Raw genomic sequence first — 15,152 nt, 5'->3', positions numbered from 1 at the left:
GTATAGCCATTTCACATTTTTGGTAGTGCCAAATGATAGTGATCCCTCGCGGAGATCTATTTTCCAAGTTAATACTGGTAGTTACTTGACGCTTGGAAAAAATTTCCTTTTATGATGCTTCCTTAAATGCGTCTTAGATCACAATAAAAACCATATCGACGGTGAAACTACAAAACCACGTACCTAGTTTGCGGGGTTTAAAAATCTCCGCGCTCATTTTATTCTTTTGCAAGAGAACAAATCAATAGCATTTCTTGAAATTTTCACCGCATTTTCTATGCACAGAGGAGAAAAAAACAAGGAAGTTTTCAAGAATTGACATTGACTAGTTTTTCATTTAAAAAATAAAGTATGACAGGAAGTTTACAACGCCGCAAATCGAGATACGTGGTCTGGTATTTTTTTCTCCGTTGATATATGAGGTATCCTTAGAAAATGAACTGTTTAAGGAACGGCTATAAATATGGCCCTATATGTGTGCAAACATGCATTAAAAATCTCCATACATTTTTGTTTTGCACTCCTCAGGGTTGAACGATGCGGAAATCTTGCATTCTTGAAGTTGGAATCGATAAATTGTCGGATGGAGTTTTTGTAAAAGCTCATCAAGTTTTTCCACTGGGACTACTCTGTTAAGTACATCCAATTCTTACCAATAAGAGTGGAATCAAAGACCTGACAGATCATACCATGATAGATTGAACAACGCATGCTTCTGAAGTCACCGCAAGGAATTGCAGGTTGTGAAAGTTGCATTTATCAGGAGTGAAAAAAATTAATCCACATAAAAATTATTAATCGACTAGCATTTTATTTACAAAAACTACAGACAGAACCTAACTTAGGCTGTACACTTTATCGTTACATGTTGGTATGGAAATCACAACAGAAATATGATTCATTCATACGATTCAGATAAAGAGGTTTTACAAATAATTTCAAACTGGCTCGATTTGTGAGGGAAGAAAGAATGATGAAAAATGTGTAAAATTTTTGCACTGTGGCTGAAAGTAAAATTACAATCACCGGCCTATGGACCTCCTGAAAATAGAATTGACTATGGCATAATCATCATATGATAAAATTTTGATGACTGTAAAAGTGTTGGTAAAATGTAAATAAAAAGAATTTTGGATTTATACATCGAATAAGGGGGAGGGGGCTGTAAGAAAAAAAAGCTATAACGTAAACGCAAACTGGATTTCTCAAGTCAGAGAAATGCGTTTTACTTTTCAAGACATCGTTAATTTCATTGAATTTTTTGTGAGATCATATGGAATTCTAATGAAGCATACTCTTGAATAATGGTTTTTTTTTGTAAAGTTAATGGAATATTTTTCGATTTTCGCTTTTGTTTGAGCAGAATTGTGTTTTGATGGTTTAGGCGCAAAAACAAATAAGACTTCTCTAAACGGCAAATTCCAAATTCTGATATTAAAGAAGATATGCTCATCAAATAACACGGCGTAAGAGGCCATCCACCCTGGTAAAGAATACCATACTTTCTTCCACCTTGGTTTTGTGCGTGTTTCTCAGTGCACATGTGTGTATCACTAATTGATGAAATCAATATGGTAGAAACCATTATGTACACCACCGCAGTTAGTACGTCACTACACCATGCTTTTCGATAAGCAACACCTCCGTTAATATTGGACGTCAAAAATTGACGTTTAAACAGATCTTATTATTTTTTGTTAATGTACAAGCTTAAACCATCAAAATACGATTCTGTGACTAGCGCAACTGCGTCAACTCACGTGACGCACCCTTTCTTTCTGAGCGTACTATGCACTAAAATATAACAGACATATGAGCAGTTGCATGATGAGCCCCTGCAAAGTTCAAGGTATGCAATCCGATGTGCGCGTATTAAACAGGGATAGCGGCAGGAACGGCGCGGACGACAGGGACAGTAGGGACATCCCTCTGAACGATGGCGTTGAATCCGTTGACGGGGTCGGCGAAGTAGTTGACGGTCCTGCGGCTGCCGTCGGGTTCAATGAGGCTGTAGGAGCCCTTGACGACGTTGCCTTCCCTCGATTCTTCCTGGACCTTGGAGTCGCCGGTGATGGCGTCTTGGACGTTGTAGGCGAACTGGTACTGCGGGTAGGCGTCGGCGAACTCCAGCTTGGCAGGGACGGCGGGAATCACGGGGGCTGTCCGCACGACGGGGACCGGGGCGACAGGGGCGACGGGGGCTACGGGGGCGGGGGCGACGGCGAGGGGGGCGGCCGTGCGGAGGGGGAGAGCGGGCCCGGCAGGCGCAAACGGGGCTGAGAAAGCTGCGTACGGGGAGGCGAAAGACACGCCGGAGGGATACACCGGGGCTGCAGGGATCACGGCCGCCAGAGAGCCTCGGGCCAGACAGAGGCAGACACATAATACCTGAAATCAGAGACGGTACAAACATCAATTTTAACTTTTCGAGTCTGGAGTTCTCTTGGGGTCATTCAAGTCTACGTCACCAGCTGAAGACTACATCCCCAGGGCTCAGAGTCAGAGCAAAGGCTGCCCCAGGACGGTTTCAGCATTATTCCAGAGTTTAGTAATGAAATAATTAAAATTGTAAATGCAAGTAACTATATAAAGTATTATTAGAGTCGTATAGTCTTGAGGAATATTTTGGAATAGTAGGACAAAGTCTACGTCAGTCACTTAAACCGAGGGTGTGCAGGGATGCAATTTTTCATGAAAAATAAAAACTTGAAATTTCAGAGAAATATGACAAATATTGGAAAATATTTTTCGAAATTAAATGAAAGGATGCTGTTTCTGCTTTTTGGGGTTTGGGTTGCAATCTCATGAAAAATAAAATCTTGAAATTTTAGACAAATATGACGAATATTGACATTTTTTTTTCGAAATTAAATGAAGGGGAAATTAGTGATTTTTCCTTTTTGGTGCTTTTTAGTGCGTGTTGCATACTCAGCCTGTGAAAATGTGTTTCATATCACTTAAAAATTTTTGAAATTTCATGAAATAATTCAGAGAGATTTCTAATCATTGAAATTTTTCATTTCACTTGTGTAACTCTGCTTCAGGGGGAGGGGATGGCCTAAGCTTGGCTTACCAGCTATTACGAGGCGAAGGGGCAGCCCTACGTAAATCTCCCAACGTAGAAAGAAAAAAAGATACTATCAAATTGAAATAATTTGTCAGCTATATTTCAAGCTTTCTGCGTCATTTTCTGAAATAATAGGGAAGCGAGAAGGGGCTCAAAAGGTAGCTTAAGGTGGGAGAAAGGGGGTGGGGGGTTAAAAAATTGCCCTATGTTGCTTACGAAATACCTGAACGGCCCCCTTTGGTTTATAAAAAATGAAGGGTAACTTTGAATGAAAGGGAGTTGTTGCCACCCTTTAACGGTTGTGCGGATTAGATGGAGGATATATTTAACCACACTCAGAGCTGCTTTTGGTACCTAATAGAAAAAATTGTTAAATCAACTATATTGCTTGTAAAACCTGTCTATTTTCAAGGTATCTCTACTAGAAAGATGGGAAAGCCAACTTCATTTCATGGTTGACACCAAGTCTCCTTTTTCGCACTATTTGATAGGGCTGTATTTTTCATTCAAATTTTAGGGAATTTTAAAGACTGCAAATACTAAATGCTTTAAGGGAAGATGATTCCAGAATTTTGTTATTAAAAAATTTTGATCTTTGCAGCAGTGTAAAATGTTTTAATTTGAAGGAGTGTTTTAATATCCAAGTCTTTAAACTGTATTTGCTTAATGTTGTCCTTGGATAGAATCAAGGGTTACTATGATCGTTGGGTAGAGTTCAAGCTAAATAAGTTTACGCACTTTTAGAGTGCTAAAAAAGATCAGTAGCAGATTTAGTTTCGTATTAAAGGTGAATTTAGGAATGAAGGTAGGAATGAATTTAGGATGGACGCATCTTCCGTTTCACTCCGAAAATAAGTAGACTCGTCAGGGACTCTAGCTTTAGAAATTGGATGAAATTAAAAACTTAAAATTAGATTTGAGTTCTTTGTGAAATAATGAACGTACCCAAATCGACTTGCTTATTATAAAAAGGGAGCTCGCCAAAGAGTTGCTCATGAAAACATTTAGAAAGGATGTGCGAGCAATTTCTTGGCATGGTACGAGCGGATTTTAATTTACATTCGAAGACAGTTCTAGTAAAAGTTTTTCAAACTTCCGAAGATGCAACGGGTACAATATTACACAGCACGGTCGGATGGTTAATATATAGTCAGGATCTCTGATTGCTTTCGAATTGAGAATTTAACAGAAGAAAAGGACAATTTTTACTTTTCCTGCCTTCAAAGTCATTCAGTGATATCTATAGCCATTAAAAGTACAATATTGATTGACTGCTTCCTTAAATCGTCAATCATCATTACAAAATTCCTACTTATTACAATTTACCAAAAAAAAAAAACAAAAACGGAGGAATAGTAAGAGTGCTGATATTTTAAACTCAAGCAAACTTGTGTGATAAAAATCGAGGTACGTGATGGAGGTAATTTCTAGAAAATTTCAAAGCTTATACTTACTGCGAAAGAGCTCATAGTGTTAATCCAAATTTCGTTCCTCGGGCAAAACAATAAGTCCAACGCACAACACGATACAAATGCACACCAACACTAGACTAATATGTTGGTTCTGCAAGGATGGGTCGTTTTATAGTCAAGCCCGATGACCGGGCCCCCCTTTGGAGATGACCGAAACACTTTTGGAATATTGATGATAGATTGCGGTCATGCAATCTAATATTATTCAATCTGCGAATCCTCCGACGCAACTAGAGCCGCTTGGACGGCATGACCTTGAAATAGGTACCACGGCACGGTTAAGTCCGGATTTTTGGAACAGGATGCATTTTTGGCTAACTTGAGAGCATAATTTGCGAGGAGCAAGAGGAAGAGAGAGTATACCATTTGGCGCGGTATTTCCGTCGTCTTACTTAGTATGTGATGGAAAATGCAACGATTGGTTCAAGTCGAAAAAAAATTGACCCATATTGTAGTCTGATTAACAGTCACATAATTTCAACCAAACTAACCAATAGCAAAATAATTGTTCCTTAAAACTTCCAGAACTTCCAAAGAGTCGAAAGTTAGTTTCATTTTAGAAGAAAAACATGGATGAAACTAACGAAGAAGAAATTACGATATGCACTATGCGGTGGATGATGTCATGCATGCATGCATTAAGTTTTCGATGGACGGTATTTCCGGTAATATTGGAAGTTGTTTGGGGTGTAAATGGATCTTACTTCTTTTTGCTAATTTATACGATTAAATTATCAAAACGTGATTGATTCATCTAGCATCATCACTTACGAATAGCAAAATGGGCCCATCTTTGACGTTTTTGATGTACTCAACACTGGAAAAAAAATACATTGGATCTACAGTCCAGACTCTCAAAAACATTGACAAGAAAAAATACTCTTGATTCAATCGGATTTTTGCTTGAATCAAAACGAAATCCGCTTAAAATAAGAGGCTTGGTTCTTGATTTAAGCTAGATTCTGATTGAATCAAGAGTACTTTTTCTTGTCGATGTTTTTAAGAGTCTGGACTCTAGATCCAATGTGGTTTTTTTCAGTGGATAAGATTTGTTTAATACTTTTTTCCATCAAATGTCCACTAGGTCGTCTTTATCTCCTGAGTGCGACAGATCCGTCCAATTGAGCAGGCCTCCCAAGGAAACTTAAATGACAAGGTAGTCGTCAATGGGACCGATGGGAGCTCGCTTAATTTTAATGACCAACGAGAGGCATCTGACCCCTGAGCCTGAATCACTCTCAGGTGACATTTGGCGGATAATAAGCGGGATGGCCGTCACACGTTCAGCCGATGATCGCATCGTTAATAATCAATTTGCCACGATCATGTAAATCCTCAAAAATAGGGGAATCTCTCGGAGTGTCCCAAACTTCTTCGAAATTCAACACGGAAAACAATGAAATCGCTGATTCGACAATTTTGTAGTTAAAAAAGTGTCCGACATGTTTCAATGTAGATTTTACAATAAAAAAAGCTAATTTAATCACCCCAATGGTTAAATTAGCTTTCCGCGATTGTAAAATGTACATTTGAAATATGTCGGACATATTTTTTAGCATTTTACTGAATCGTTAAATCAGCAATCCATTTTTTTCCGTGAAAATGTTTAGGGTTCCCCTATACCCTATCAAGGAATTATCGGGGGTCCATGAGACTTACAGATACAGATTGCTCGGTCCAATTTTCGAAAAACAAGATGGCAACATTGTTTTTCCTTCATTTAAATCCATTAAAAATATCGATTTTAGGTGAGACAGCTGTGTCTCTCTAACAATCGATTGTTTTACATTCCATCAAATGGAAGAAAATCGGTGCTGCCAGCTTTCAAGAATCGCAACTCATCAAACATCTACAACAAAAATTTAGTGATCACATATTTTGAGCAGGAGGTCAGTATTTTGGACAGAGATGGGTTGATTTTGGACTTCTATAGGTGTCGATTTAGGTAACTATTTTCTGCACTTTCTGATTTTGATAGAACGATCTCAAAATTATGCCGAGAGCCTCTCATTTTAAAATCAGGACCAACGCTGCGTTTTCGATTCCTAGAGGTCGATTCTCTATTCGTTCCTGCGATCCCCGACCTTGTCCGACCTGTAATAACCCTGAAAAAAAATCTGATACGTGCGATCTGGATCACCCTGTTAAAACAGTTTTAAAGTGTCTATTTCACATGAAACGCATAAATGTATAAAATAAAGATACCCTGCGTTTTTGGTCATGTTTTGATTCCCAATATTAATGCTGTTACAGCCGACAGAGCATAATACTCGATGGGCCAAGGTCATACAGAGGTACTGAATTTTATTATGATTCTAAATAATACTTTCTCTCCTCAGAATTTAGCCTGTACAGCATGCAGAACTGAGATGAGAAGGTGAGGCTTAACAATCAACATACAAACAAGAATAAATTACAATAAATCATAATGGTTACAGAGCACATTCAGGTTTAATCTCTGATCATTAAGCTGTGACTTTTTCCTCAATTACGGTATTTAGGTTTAGGTTCTTTAGAGGTGCTTAATCGACGAAAGTGAGTCTGAAATAATGTAAATGCAATTTTGCAAAACATTTTGACGATATATGCGAGTAAATAAAAATCATTCAAACGAATGCAACAATTATTATCTTTGCACACCAAGATATTTCGGGAAAGTTTTTATTCTTTCGATGCATTTGATTTTCTTCATGAATTCAGTTGATTAGACGATAAATGAGTGTTCAATGAATAAAGCAAATTGGTGCCTCAGAGCGGAAACTCATACAGCAAACCAAAATAAAAAACATTTTCGTCGCTACTTTTCTATTGCTGCGTTAAAGTCTCCGGATTAGGATCACTCGTACCAATACATTATGATGCTTCACATCGCTTCCTTCCCACCGCTTTATGGTTCCGTTTAGCAGAAATACGTCCAGTTAGCGCTATTTTACCCAAAATGTTTATGCACAGCACTAAGTTGTTTTTTCCATGAAGATACTGATAAAGGGTCTCTTCTCGTGCCTGTACGAGGAAGTTACGAGGAACCAAAGAGCACAAAGCCCCTCACTGAAAAAAAAATCTTGGTGTATTTACTAAGAAAAGGGTAAAATTACCAAGAATTCAGGGTTTTATTTGATCCCAGTTTTTTCTTGGTAAAATTACCATTTATGGAATTGGTAATTTTACCGAGAAATCTCGGTAAAATCATTGAACTTTCTCGATGATTTTACTGGACCTTGGTAAAAACGCCAATATTTTTTATCGACTGTGGTAGAATTACCGAGATAAAATGGCAAAGTTACCGGGAATCGACTACCAATGAAAGTGGTATTCTTACCTGAAAAATACAGTAAAAATACCGGTTTTTAGGTAAGCTTAGGCTTACCAGTCTATCTTGGTAAAATTACCAATAATTGGTAAAAAAAAGTGAGATGGTAAAGGTACCAACGGACCTTGGTAAAAAAGCCGATACTTTTTTTTCAGTGTACGAGGGAGTTACGAGGAACCAAAGAGCACAAAGCCCCTCGCTCCTGGAATGACCTTGAGAGGTCAACCAGAGGGAGCAAGTAAAGTAGGATCCGGTCGCGGATTTGTGGGGCGAAATGTGGGTCACTAAAAAACCCCAAATCGGTAGCCGGGCGCACGTAGACTCAATGGGCAATCGATGAGCGATCGAAAGTTAGCGGGTGTTGCTCAAGCTCCGCGGCTCGCGAACGTGCCAAACACGGGCCCGTCTGGCGCAGCTCACTCACAACACGAACACGCCAGGAGGCGCTTCCTTCCCTTGCATAATGCCAATCATTCGGGCTTCGGCTGGTCACTGCAATTTTTTCAGCCACTCATAACGCGGCGCTGCACCTCCGTATTTCACTCATTCATTATTTTTTAAAATTTTATTTTATTTATTTATTTTTTCTTCAAAAAACACCTCTTAGTGGTGCGGAATTATTTTCGAACAGGTGGAACGTGGATGGACCAGTGGACGAGGTAGGAAATCAAGCATTGCAATTCGTGTTTCTTTAGCAAAAAAAACCTCTTGTGACACGATAGACGTATCGGAATTCTAGGTGAAGGTAGCCATCCCGGCCGAATCCTAAAAAACTCCCCCTAAAAAGTTGAAGACGATGGGTGGCTGCTTTATTTCTCAAGGGACCACTAAGCAAGGTGAGGACACGGCATGAAACTTCTGAATGACATGTATCCTCGTTAAAAATTTACGTAAAACATGTTCAACATATCAAAAAATTCCAAAGTATCTCATAAATGGACGTATTTTTGCCAAACGGAACTACGTGCCTTAAGACGTGTGCCCTATTAGGCATGTATTTTTATGAGTCTCAGGGCTCATGTCTTAATGAGCATAGTTCCGTTTGTCAAAAATACGTGCAAATGAGGTATTAAGTAGTCTTTTTAAATTAATATTTGTAAAAGTTGTGTACACTAGAGAAACTGAACAGTAAATTCAAATTTTCGCTCACAAAAAAACTATGAGGAAAGTAGGTTTAATTAAATTAGCCTATAAAGACAACCTGGGGTCAGACAGACCTTTCCGGAAGAAAGTAAGCGAACAGGAAAATTCTTCCATCGAAAAATATTCAGAAATTAGTTAAGAAATTGATTTGGTTCGGGTGGACTTTGGTTTTTTTTTTTGTGAGTGAAAGTGTGAACTGTGAAATTGCATAAAGACGGGAATGCAAGCTGTTCGATGGAATTTATAGGTTTTCTTCATTTTTTTATTTCTCTTATTACTCTTCATTATTTTGTTTCTGTTATCCTGTCTTAATTTTTTATGCTTTTTTTGTTCAGTAAATTATTTTACTTTTAATTTTATTTTTATCATTTTGAAAAGACAAAAAACTTACAACACAAAAATGACGAAACAAATTTTAGCACATACAATTTTTTCTTTTTATTTTATTTTATTGAAGATTGCTCCTCTGACAAATAGGCATTGATAACAAGTTTTGATTAGATTACAGAATATAGAAGTGCAAAGTAGCAAATCTGAGTCCTTCTTAAGGAATTGAATAACTGAAAAAAGACATGAGAATAAAAAATTCTTTGAATTAAGATGAAGGTATGACTAGGAAGGGTGAGAGTTTGGGGACAGAACTGAGTAACTGAAAAAGGTCAGAATAACGGAGCTATAAGGTACTAAATTTACCTCTTGTTTCTTCCAAAAGGACTCTTTATAGTGCTAAAGTGCTTTAACCTGTTATGTCCTATGAAAAGCCTTTCCAAAAGTTGAAACTTTTTTAAGAAGTAATGGATTTCAAACAGCATGTTGTATCTAAAACGGAACTTTGGGAACAAGAAAATTAGAATTTTGGAAACGTAAAATTTTTGGCTGTAGTATAAAGCTATAGTTTTGGCACCGTAACGATACAAAATGAATATAAAATATGAAATAATGAATTACATACGCTCGTCTAATCCCAAGATTCCATTGTAGTCACATGTGTATGAAATTCCCTTGTTCTTACGAAATGTGCGGTAAAAAACTTTTGGGGGAGGCTTTCGCTCTATACGTGAAATAAATAAATTATTGATAAATTAATATTTTCGGAAAATCTACGAAATCTTTCCGCTTTGTTTCGAGTCAACTCAACCTATTACTGCACGACTCATGATTTATATATGAGATCTAATGAAGTGGTGTATCTTCATCGTTGGTGATGGAATAAATGACAACGGTTTTCTCATCTTACCACTAGATTTTCACCCGGTTAAACTTGCCTTTCACAGAGACGATCGGAGGTCAAAAGTCTAGGACGCAAAAGCAACCACCATTCTACCAGGCTAAGGAGGAACGCCGACGCCGTACGATTATTTGAGAGTTGCCAAATTTCACGATAAAATAAGTATTTTTTAGAAAATATATAATATATTTTTCCTTGAGATTTTCAGACATTTTACATTAAATTACGAGCAAAATTTCCTGTAAAATGAGGGGGGAAATCTTCAAAATTTTCCCGGGACATTCATGTCTTACTAGGAAATATGACAACGTCTAAAGACTTATACGACGTTCTTCCTTAGGATGGGGCTATTGCTGAGGTACCAATGGAGGGTTCCTCCTCGTCCCTACGCGCTGATTGTTGAAATTGGTAGATAAAGCGGTAGGCAAAGATGACAAAAAGGATATGGAGGGATCCAATGAGAGATCCCACGAGAAACCCGACAGCTAGTCCATCATTTTCTCCTTTAGTCTATGAGAACCACATATTTCAACCAATAGGATCGCTCCATATGTCTTCTTTGCCTATAGCTTTGTCTATCAATTTCAACAATGAGCCCGCTGGTGTCTATCATGACCGAAGATTCATCTCGAATAGCATATCCCGCGACAGGTCCTCCTGATCCGGGAGTAGATAACTTCAACCCTTAGTGAAGATGGAAGTATGCAGTGCCATGGTGGCCCTCGTGGTGGTGGTGGACGGGGGCGGGGGCGGGGGCGTGGTAGCCGTGGTGGTACTCCTTCCGGCTGACGTGGGCGTTGAAGCCGTGCTTGTGGTCGGCCTCGTACTTGACGGTCCTCACGTGCCCGTCCGGCTCGACGAGGGAGTAGGAGCCGTGGACGGAGTCGCCGTGCCGGGACTCGTGCTGCGAGTGGATGTCGCCCGTGTGGTGGTCGTTCACCGAGTAGCCGAACGAGTAGTGGGCCGGCTCGTGGTGGTCGTAGTGGTCGTCGTAGCCGCACCACCCTTGGCTCAGCATCGCAGCCAGCGAGACGAATAGCAGGCTCTGCAATCGTGATTGTAAGATTAGCCTTCCCGTAATAGTAAGAGTAATTTTTATCTGTCGTTCCATGGCCGGAAGAAAACTCAAGTAATTTTGGGGTTCTATGCTGCCACGCTGAGGAAAAATGCCGTGTGAGCATTTGGGGTTGCTAAATTTCCTCAGATAAAATGTTTATTTTTAAGGGGAGTTATGAATGTTATCTCTTGAAATTTTCAGATAATTTAGATCTAATGACGAAAGAAATTCTCTGAAAAATTGAACGGAGAATATTTATGAGTACTCCTGAAAATTCGTATTTAATGAATGCAAATGTGGCAACCGATGAAGGCTCATACGGTGTTTTTTTTTTTAGCGAGGCAAGATTGAGCTTTTGCATGAGTGAAGTATTTGCGATTTCAGTACTAAGTACTTTACTACGGAGAATTCCGATAGAAACACGATTCTGCCACTGGTTTTCTTTGAAACGTACTCCAAAGCTCAAAAAAAGCTCTCAAAGTTGAGGCCGTAATGGAGCGGATATTCTACGCTATTTTGAGAGTCCACCTCTATGTAAAGTCAGACTCTCCATGCAAGGATACAACATACATACATTACAAGGGCGAATACATTAGGGGCATTAGGGGGAGCGAATACATTAGCAGGGTTGCTGTGGTTCCAACATTGGAGTTCCCAAACGATGTGGCAACCCTTTTAATGTATTTGTTCCCTATCTTGTAAGGAGTGTTTGACTTGAACTTGACATAAAGGTAGGCTCTCAGGGTGGCGTGGGATACACCCTCCATTACGGCTTCAACTTTGAGAGCTTTTTTGTGCTTTGGAGTTCGTTTCAGGGTAGATCAGTGGCACAATTGCGTATTTCTCGCAAAATTTTACTTTTTTCCCCTCTGGAACATAAAGCATTTCCTGCATTCGGCTATGATTAGAATTGTGGGGCACCCAGGTTTTGAACAGACTGCTCTCTACTAAAATTGGGTCTTATTTGTACCTGCTAATGCTGTGTTGTGTAAATAGATTGGTTAATTTAAACATATCCAAAAAAATCTAAAATGTTCCTCAAAATCCAACTTAACTGACTTAAACGTAAAATTAAAGGTGTTGGAAGGTAAGTCTCGTTTACATTAATTATTCCGATGCTATCAGTCACTTGATAAACATGACCTTTTTCACATTACAATTATCCATTCATCGTGCGTTTTTTTCGCTCTGACTAGAATATCATCATCACATAATGATACGTAAGAGCATGAAATTTTGGGGTAGGTAGTTTGAAAAATAATGGAGGAGATGAAAATGTTCACTCAACTATGACGAGAGAACCAAAGAGTGAATTATTAATCTCGGAAAATGTACTGATAACTTCACATCATCCGAGTGTCTGAGTGAATCGGAAAGCAAACGATACATGAATTCCAATAGGGAAATATATAGAAGTTCAATAGATATTGCAAACTATTTGTTTTTTGTTTACGTGGTCAAAATATATTCTTGATCAATTTATGATTGGAGCAAATTATGAAGAGTAACCAAAATCCAAGAGGATCGAAGAATCAAGATATCAATAGATTCAGACGAAGACTTTCCTCAAAAAATATACATTTTGAATAAGGTAGTCATAGGAGTTCAATAACTATTGCAAAATATTTGTTTGCATTTTACGAATTACGTAAAAAAGTATCCATAATCAGTTTATGCCTGAAGCAAATTGTGCACAGACTAATCTGAATGGAAAATATATCAAAATAAAAGCACGATGAATGAATAAATGATAAAGCTTCCTGTAATTATAATCCACTAGATGTACTGAAGTGAGGTAATCCGTTGGTAGATAGCATAATTCCCCCCCAAAAAACGACGAAAGTCAAATTTTCAAACAAAAAAACAGCATCACATTTAAACTAAACAACACTCACTTGAGAGAAATACATGGTCGAAAGCTAATTAGAAAACAAGGAAGAAACACAGGACACTAAGACACACAGCCCGGCAGGTTGGAAACGTCTGATACCGCGCAAATGAGATGGATCTGTATTTATAATAGACCTTATAATTAAGCTTGCCGAGAAGAGAAAATAATTGAGCCCTATCTCCGGCCTGCAAAATCTGCAACACCGAGTAAAAGCACACCCTCTCCCCTCTCTTTTTCCGCCGACGAGATCAGATGTACGGAGAAAGGTAGGATTTGATCAAAGCAGTTTGATCGGAGAGCCAATCTTGTTCCAGTCCCCTGTGACGTCACGCTGGTGCCGCGCATCGATGACCAATGATTTTTCTTGGTGCATGTGAGTGAATTTGCGTGAACTTGGAGCGGGAGATCTCATCAATCATTGCGTATCACGAGATCGGTGCCTCGTGAGTAGTAACCGGCCTGGAGAGATGCGCACGCTAGTAAGTCGGATGGTTAAACTAGATACAAGCTCTCTGTTCTGACGTAATATTATTCAATATGATGCCTGCTTGAAACTACAATTGCTGGAACGAAAAAAATAAACTGCACTCTGAACTGAAACGATTTTATTAAATTTCCTGACGTCGAAAGTCCTCTAGCGAGTCGATTTTGAAATTGATAGACGAGGCGACAGACAAAGAAGACGTAGGGAGTATGGAGCTATCCTGTTGGTTGAAATAAGTGGTTCCTATGGACTAAGGGAGAAAATGATGGAATAACTATCGAGTCCCTCGTGGGTTGCCATTACTTAGTCTATTATCTACCTCCTTCGTCTATTGCAATCATCCGCTTCCACCAATTGGATCCCTCCATAGCTCTTCTGTCTTCTTTGTCTATAGATTTGTCTATAAATTTCAAAAATCGGCCCGCAGACAAGGTAAGAATTGGATTGTATTTTGCAAAAAGGAACCAAGAGCATTCCAATGTTCCTAGGATTGTGCAACTTGAATTATTTGCAAAACATGAAGGAAATCATGCAAAAACTGTATGTCAAATGGTAATTTTTGTCTTGAATTCATAGTTTATTGAGAGTAAAAATATAACTTGTTTAGATGATCAATTTATGTTTGTAAGGTAAAATAAGTTCCACAATCTTAGCGACATTGGAATGATCTTGGTTCCTTTTTGCAAAATACAAATCCAATTCAAGCAATACACCGCATGTTCCCCCTCAACATTTCACGGAGAAAATAAGCTATACGATAGGAAGAATGGAAATTAACTCCTAGACAAGATATAAGTGTTTACAATTAACACTGATTAGACGTTATACAAATGACGCCATTTGGATCATCTAACATCTATTTGATTTGTGTTAAAAACACCTCTTAATATCTCGTCTGGGAGTTGATTTCCAAACTTTCCGTTGCTTGAATGTTTTCTGTGTAAGATTTTACAGAGACATCATATTATACTTTTTTTGTAGTTCAGAATTTTCCCAGTGGCTTTGAGTTGAGATTTTTTCACAGATGGAAATCGAAACACACCAAACGAAGATCCGGCAAAAGTTAGAAGCTCAATATTTGAATAATTAACACCCAGCAAGTCGAATTTCCCGGAAGAATAAAATTCATAAACAACTCGTTACTTCCGTTTGTTTTTGGGACAAAACACCTAAATCAGCTTAATTAAAATCAGACATTGCCATATTTTTATTTGCGTTTTATTTTTCTGATAAAAACTAAGGTATACCCTGACTTGGAATTTGTGAGTATACTCTTTATAATTTGATAGACATTTTCGTAAAGTTTTAAGGCGATAAGTTGTTAAATTTTCTGTTAAAAGAATGAAAGAAAACGAAAATCAGGCAACCAGTAATAGAGTCAGGCTGATTCTGTATAATTCATTCATTTCATGCTTCACAGTAGAAGCACTACATTGGTACGAGTGATCCATCTACGGAGACTTTAACGCAGCGGTAGAAAAGTATAGCGACGAAAAAGTT

At 38.5% G+C, this 15,152-nt stretch overlaps 2 protein-coding genes across 2 annotated transcripts; both read right to left on the bottom strand.

The window, feature by feature from the left end:
• Positions 1-1,622: 1,622 nt before the first annotated feature.
• Positions 1,623-5,307, bottom strand: LOC109040103 (uncharacterized). The gene is made up of 2 exons (XM_019055906.2): positions 4,522-5,307; positions 1,623-2,388 (listed from the first exon to the last, which is right to left on the bottom strand). Exons 1-2 carry the CDS (start codon positions 4,534-4,536, stop codon positions 1,873-1,875), a joined length of 531 nt encoding a protein of 176 aa, XP_018911451.1. The 5' UTR covers positions 4,537-5,307; the 3' UTR covers positions 1,623-1,872.
• A 5,475-nt stretch (positions 5,308-10,782) lies between these two features.
• LOC109040105 (cuticle protein 7) lies at positions 10,783-11,340 on the bottom strand. The gene has a single exon (XM_019055908.2). It carries the CDS (start codon positions 11,329-11,331, stop codon positions 10,906-10,908), a length of 426 nt encoding a protein of 141 aa, XP_018911453.2. The 5' UTR covers positions 11,332-11,340; the 3' UTR covers positions 10,783-10,905.
• Positions 11,341-15,152: the final 3,812 nt, after the last annotated feature.

The sequence above is a fragment of the Bemisia tabaci genome, chromosome 2 (genome assembly GCF_918797505.1).
Source record: "Bemisia tabaci chromosome 2, PGI_BMITA_v3".
In the NCBI taxonomy this organism is placed as follows: Eukaryota; Metazoa; Arthropoda; class Insecta; order Hemiptera; family Aleyrodidae; genus Bemisia; species Bemisia tabaci.
Note: the sequence above shows the minus strand (reverse complement) of the source record. Positions and strands in the feature narration are given on the sequence as shown.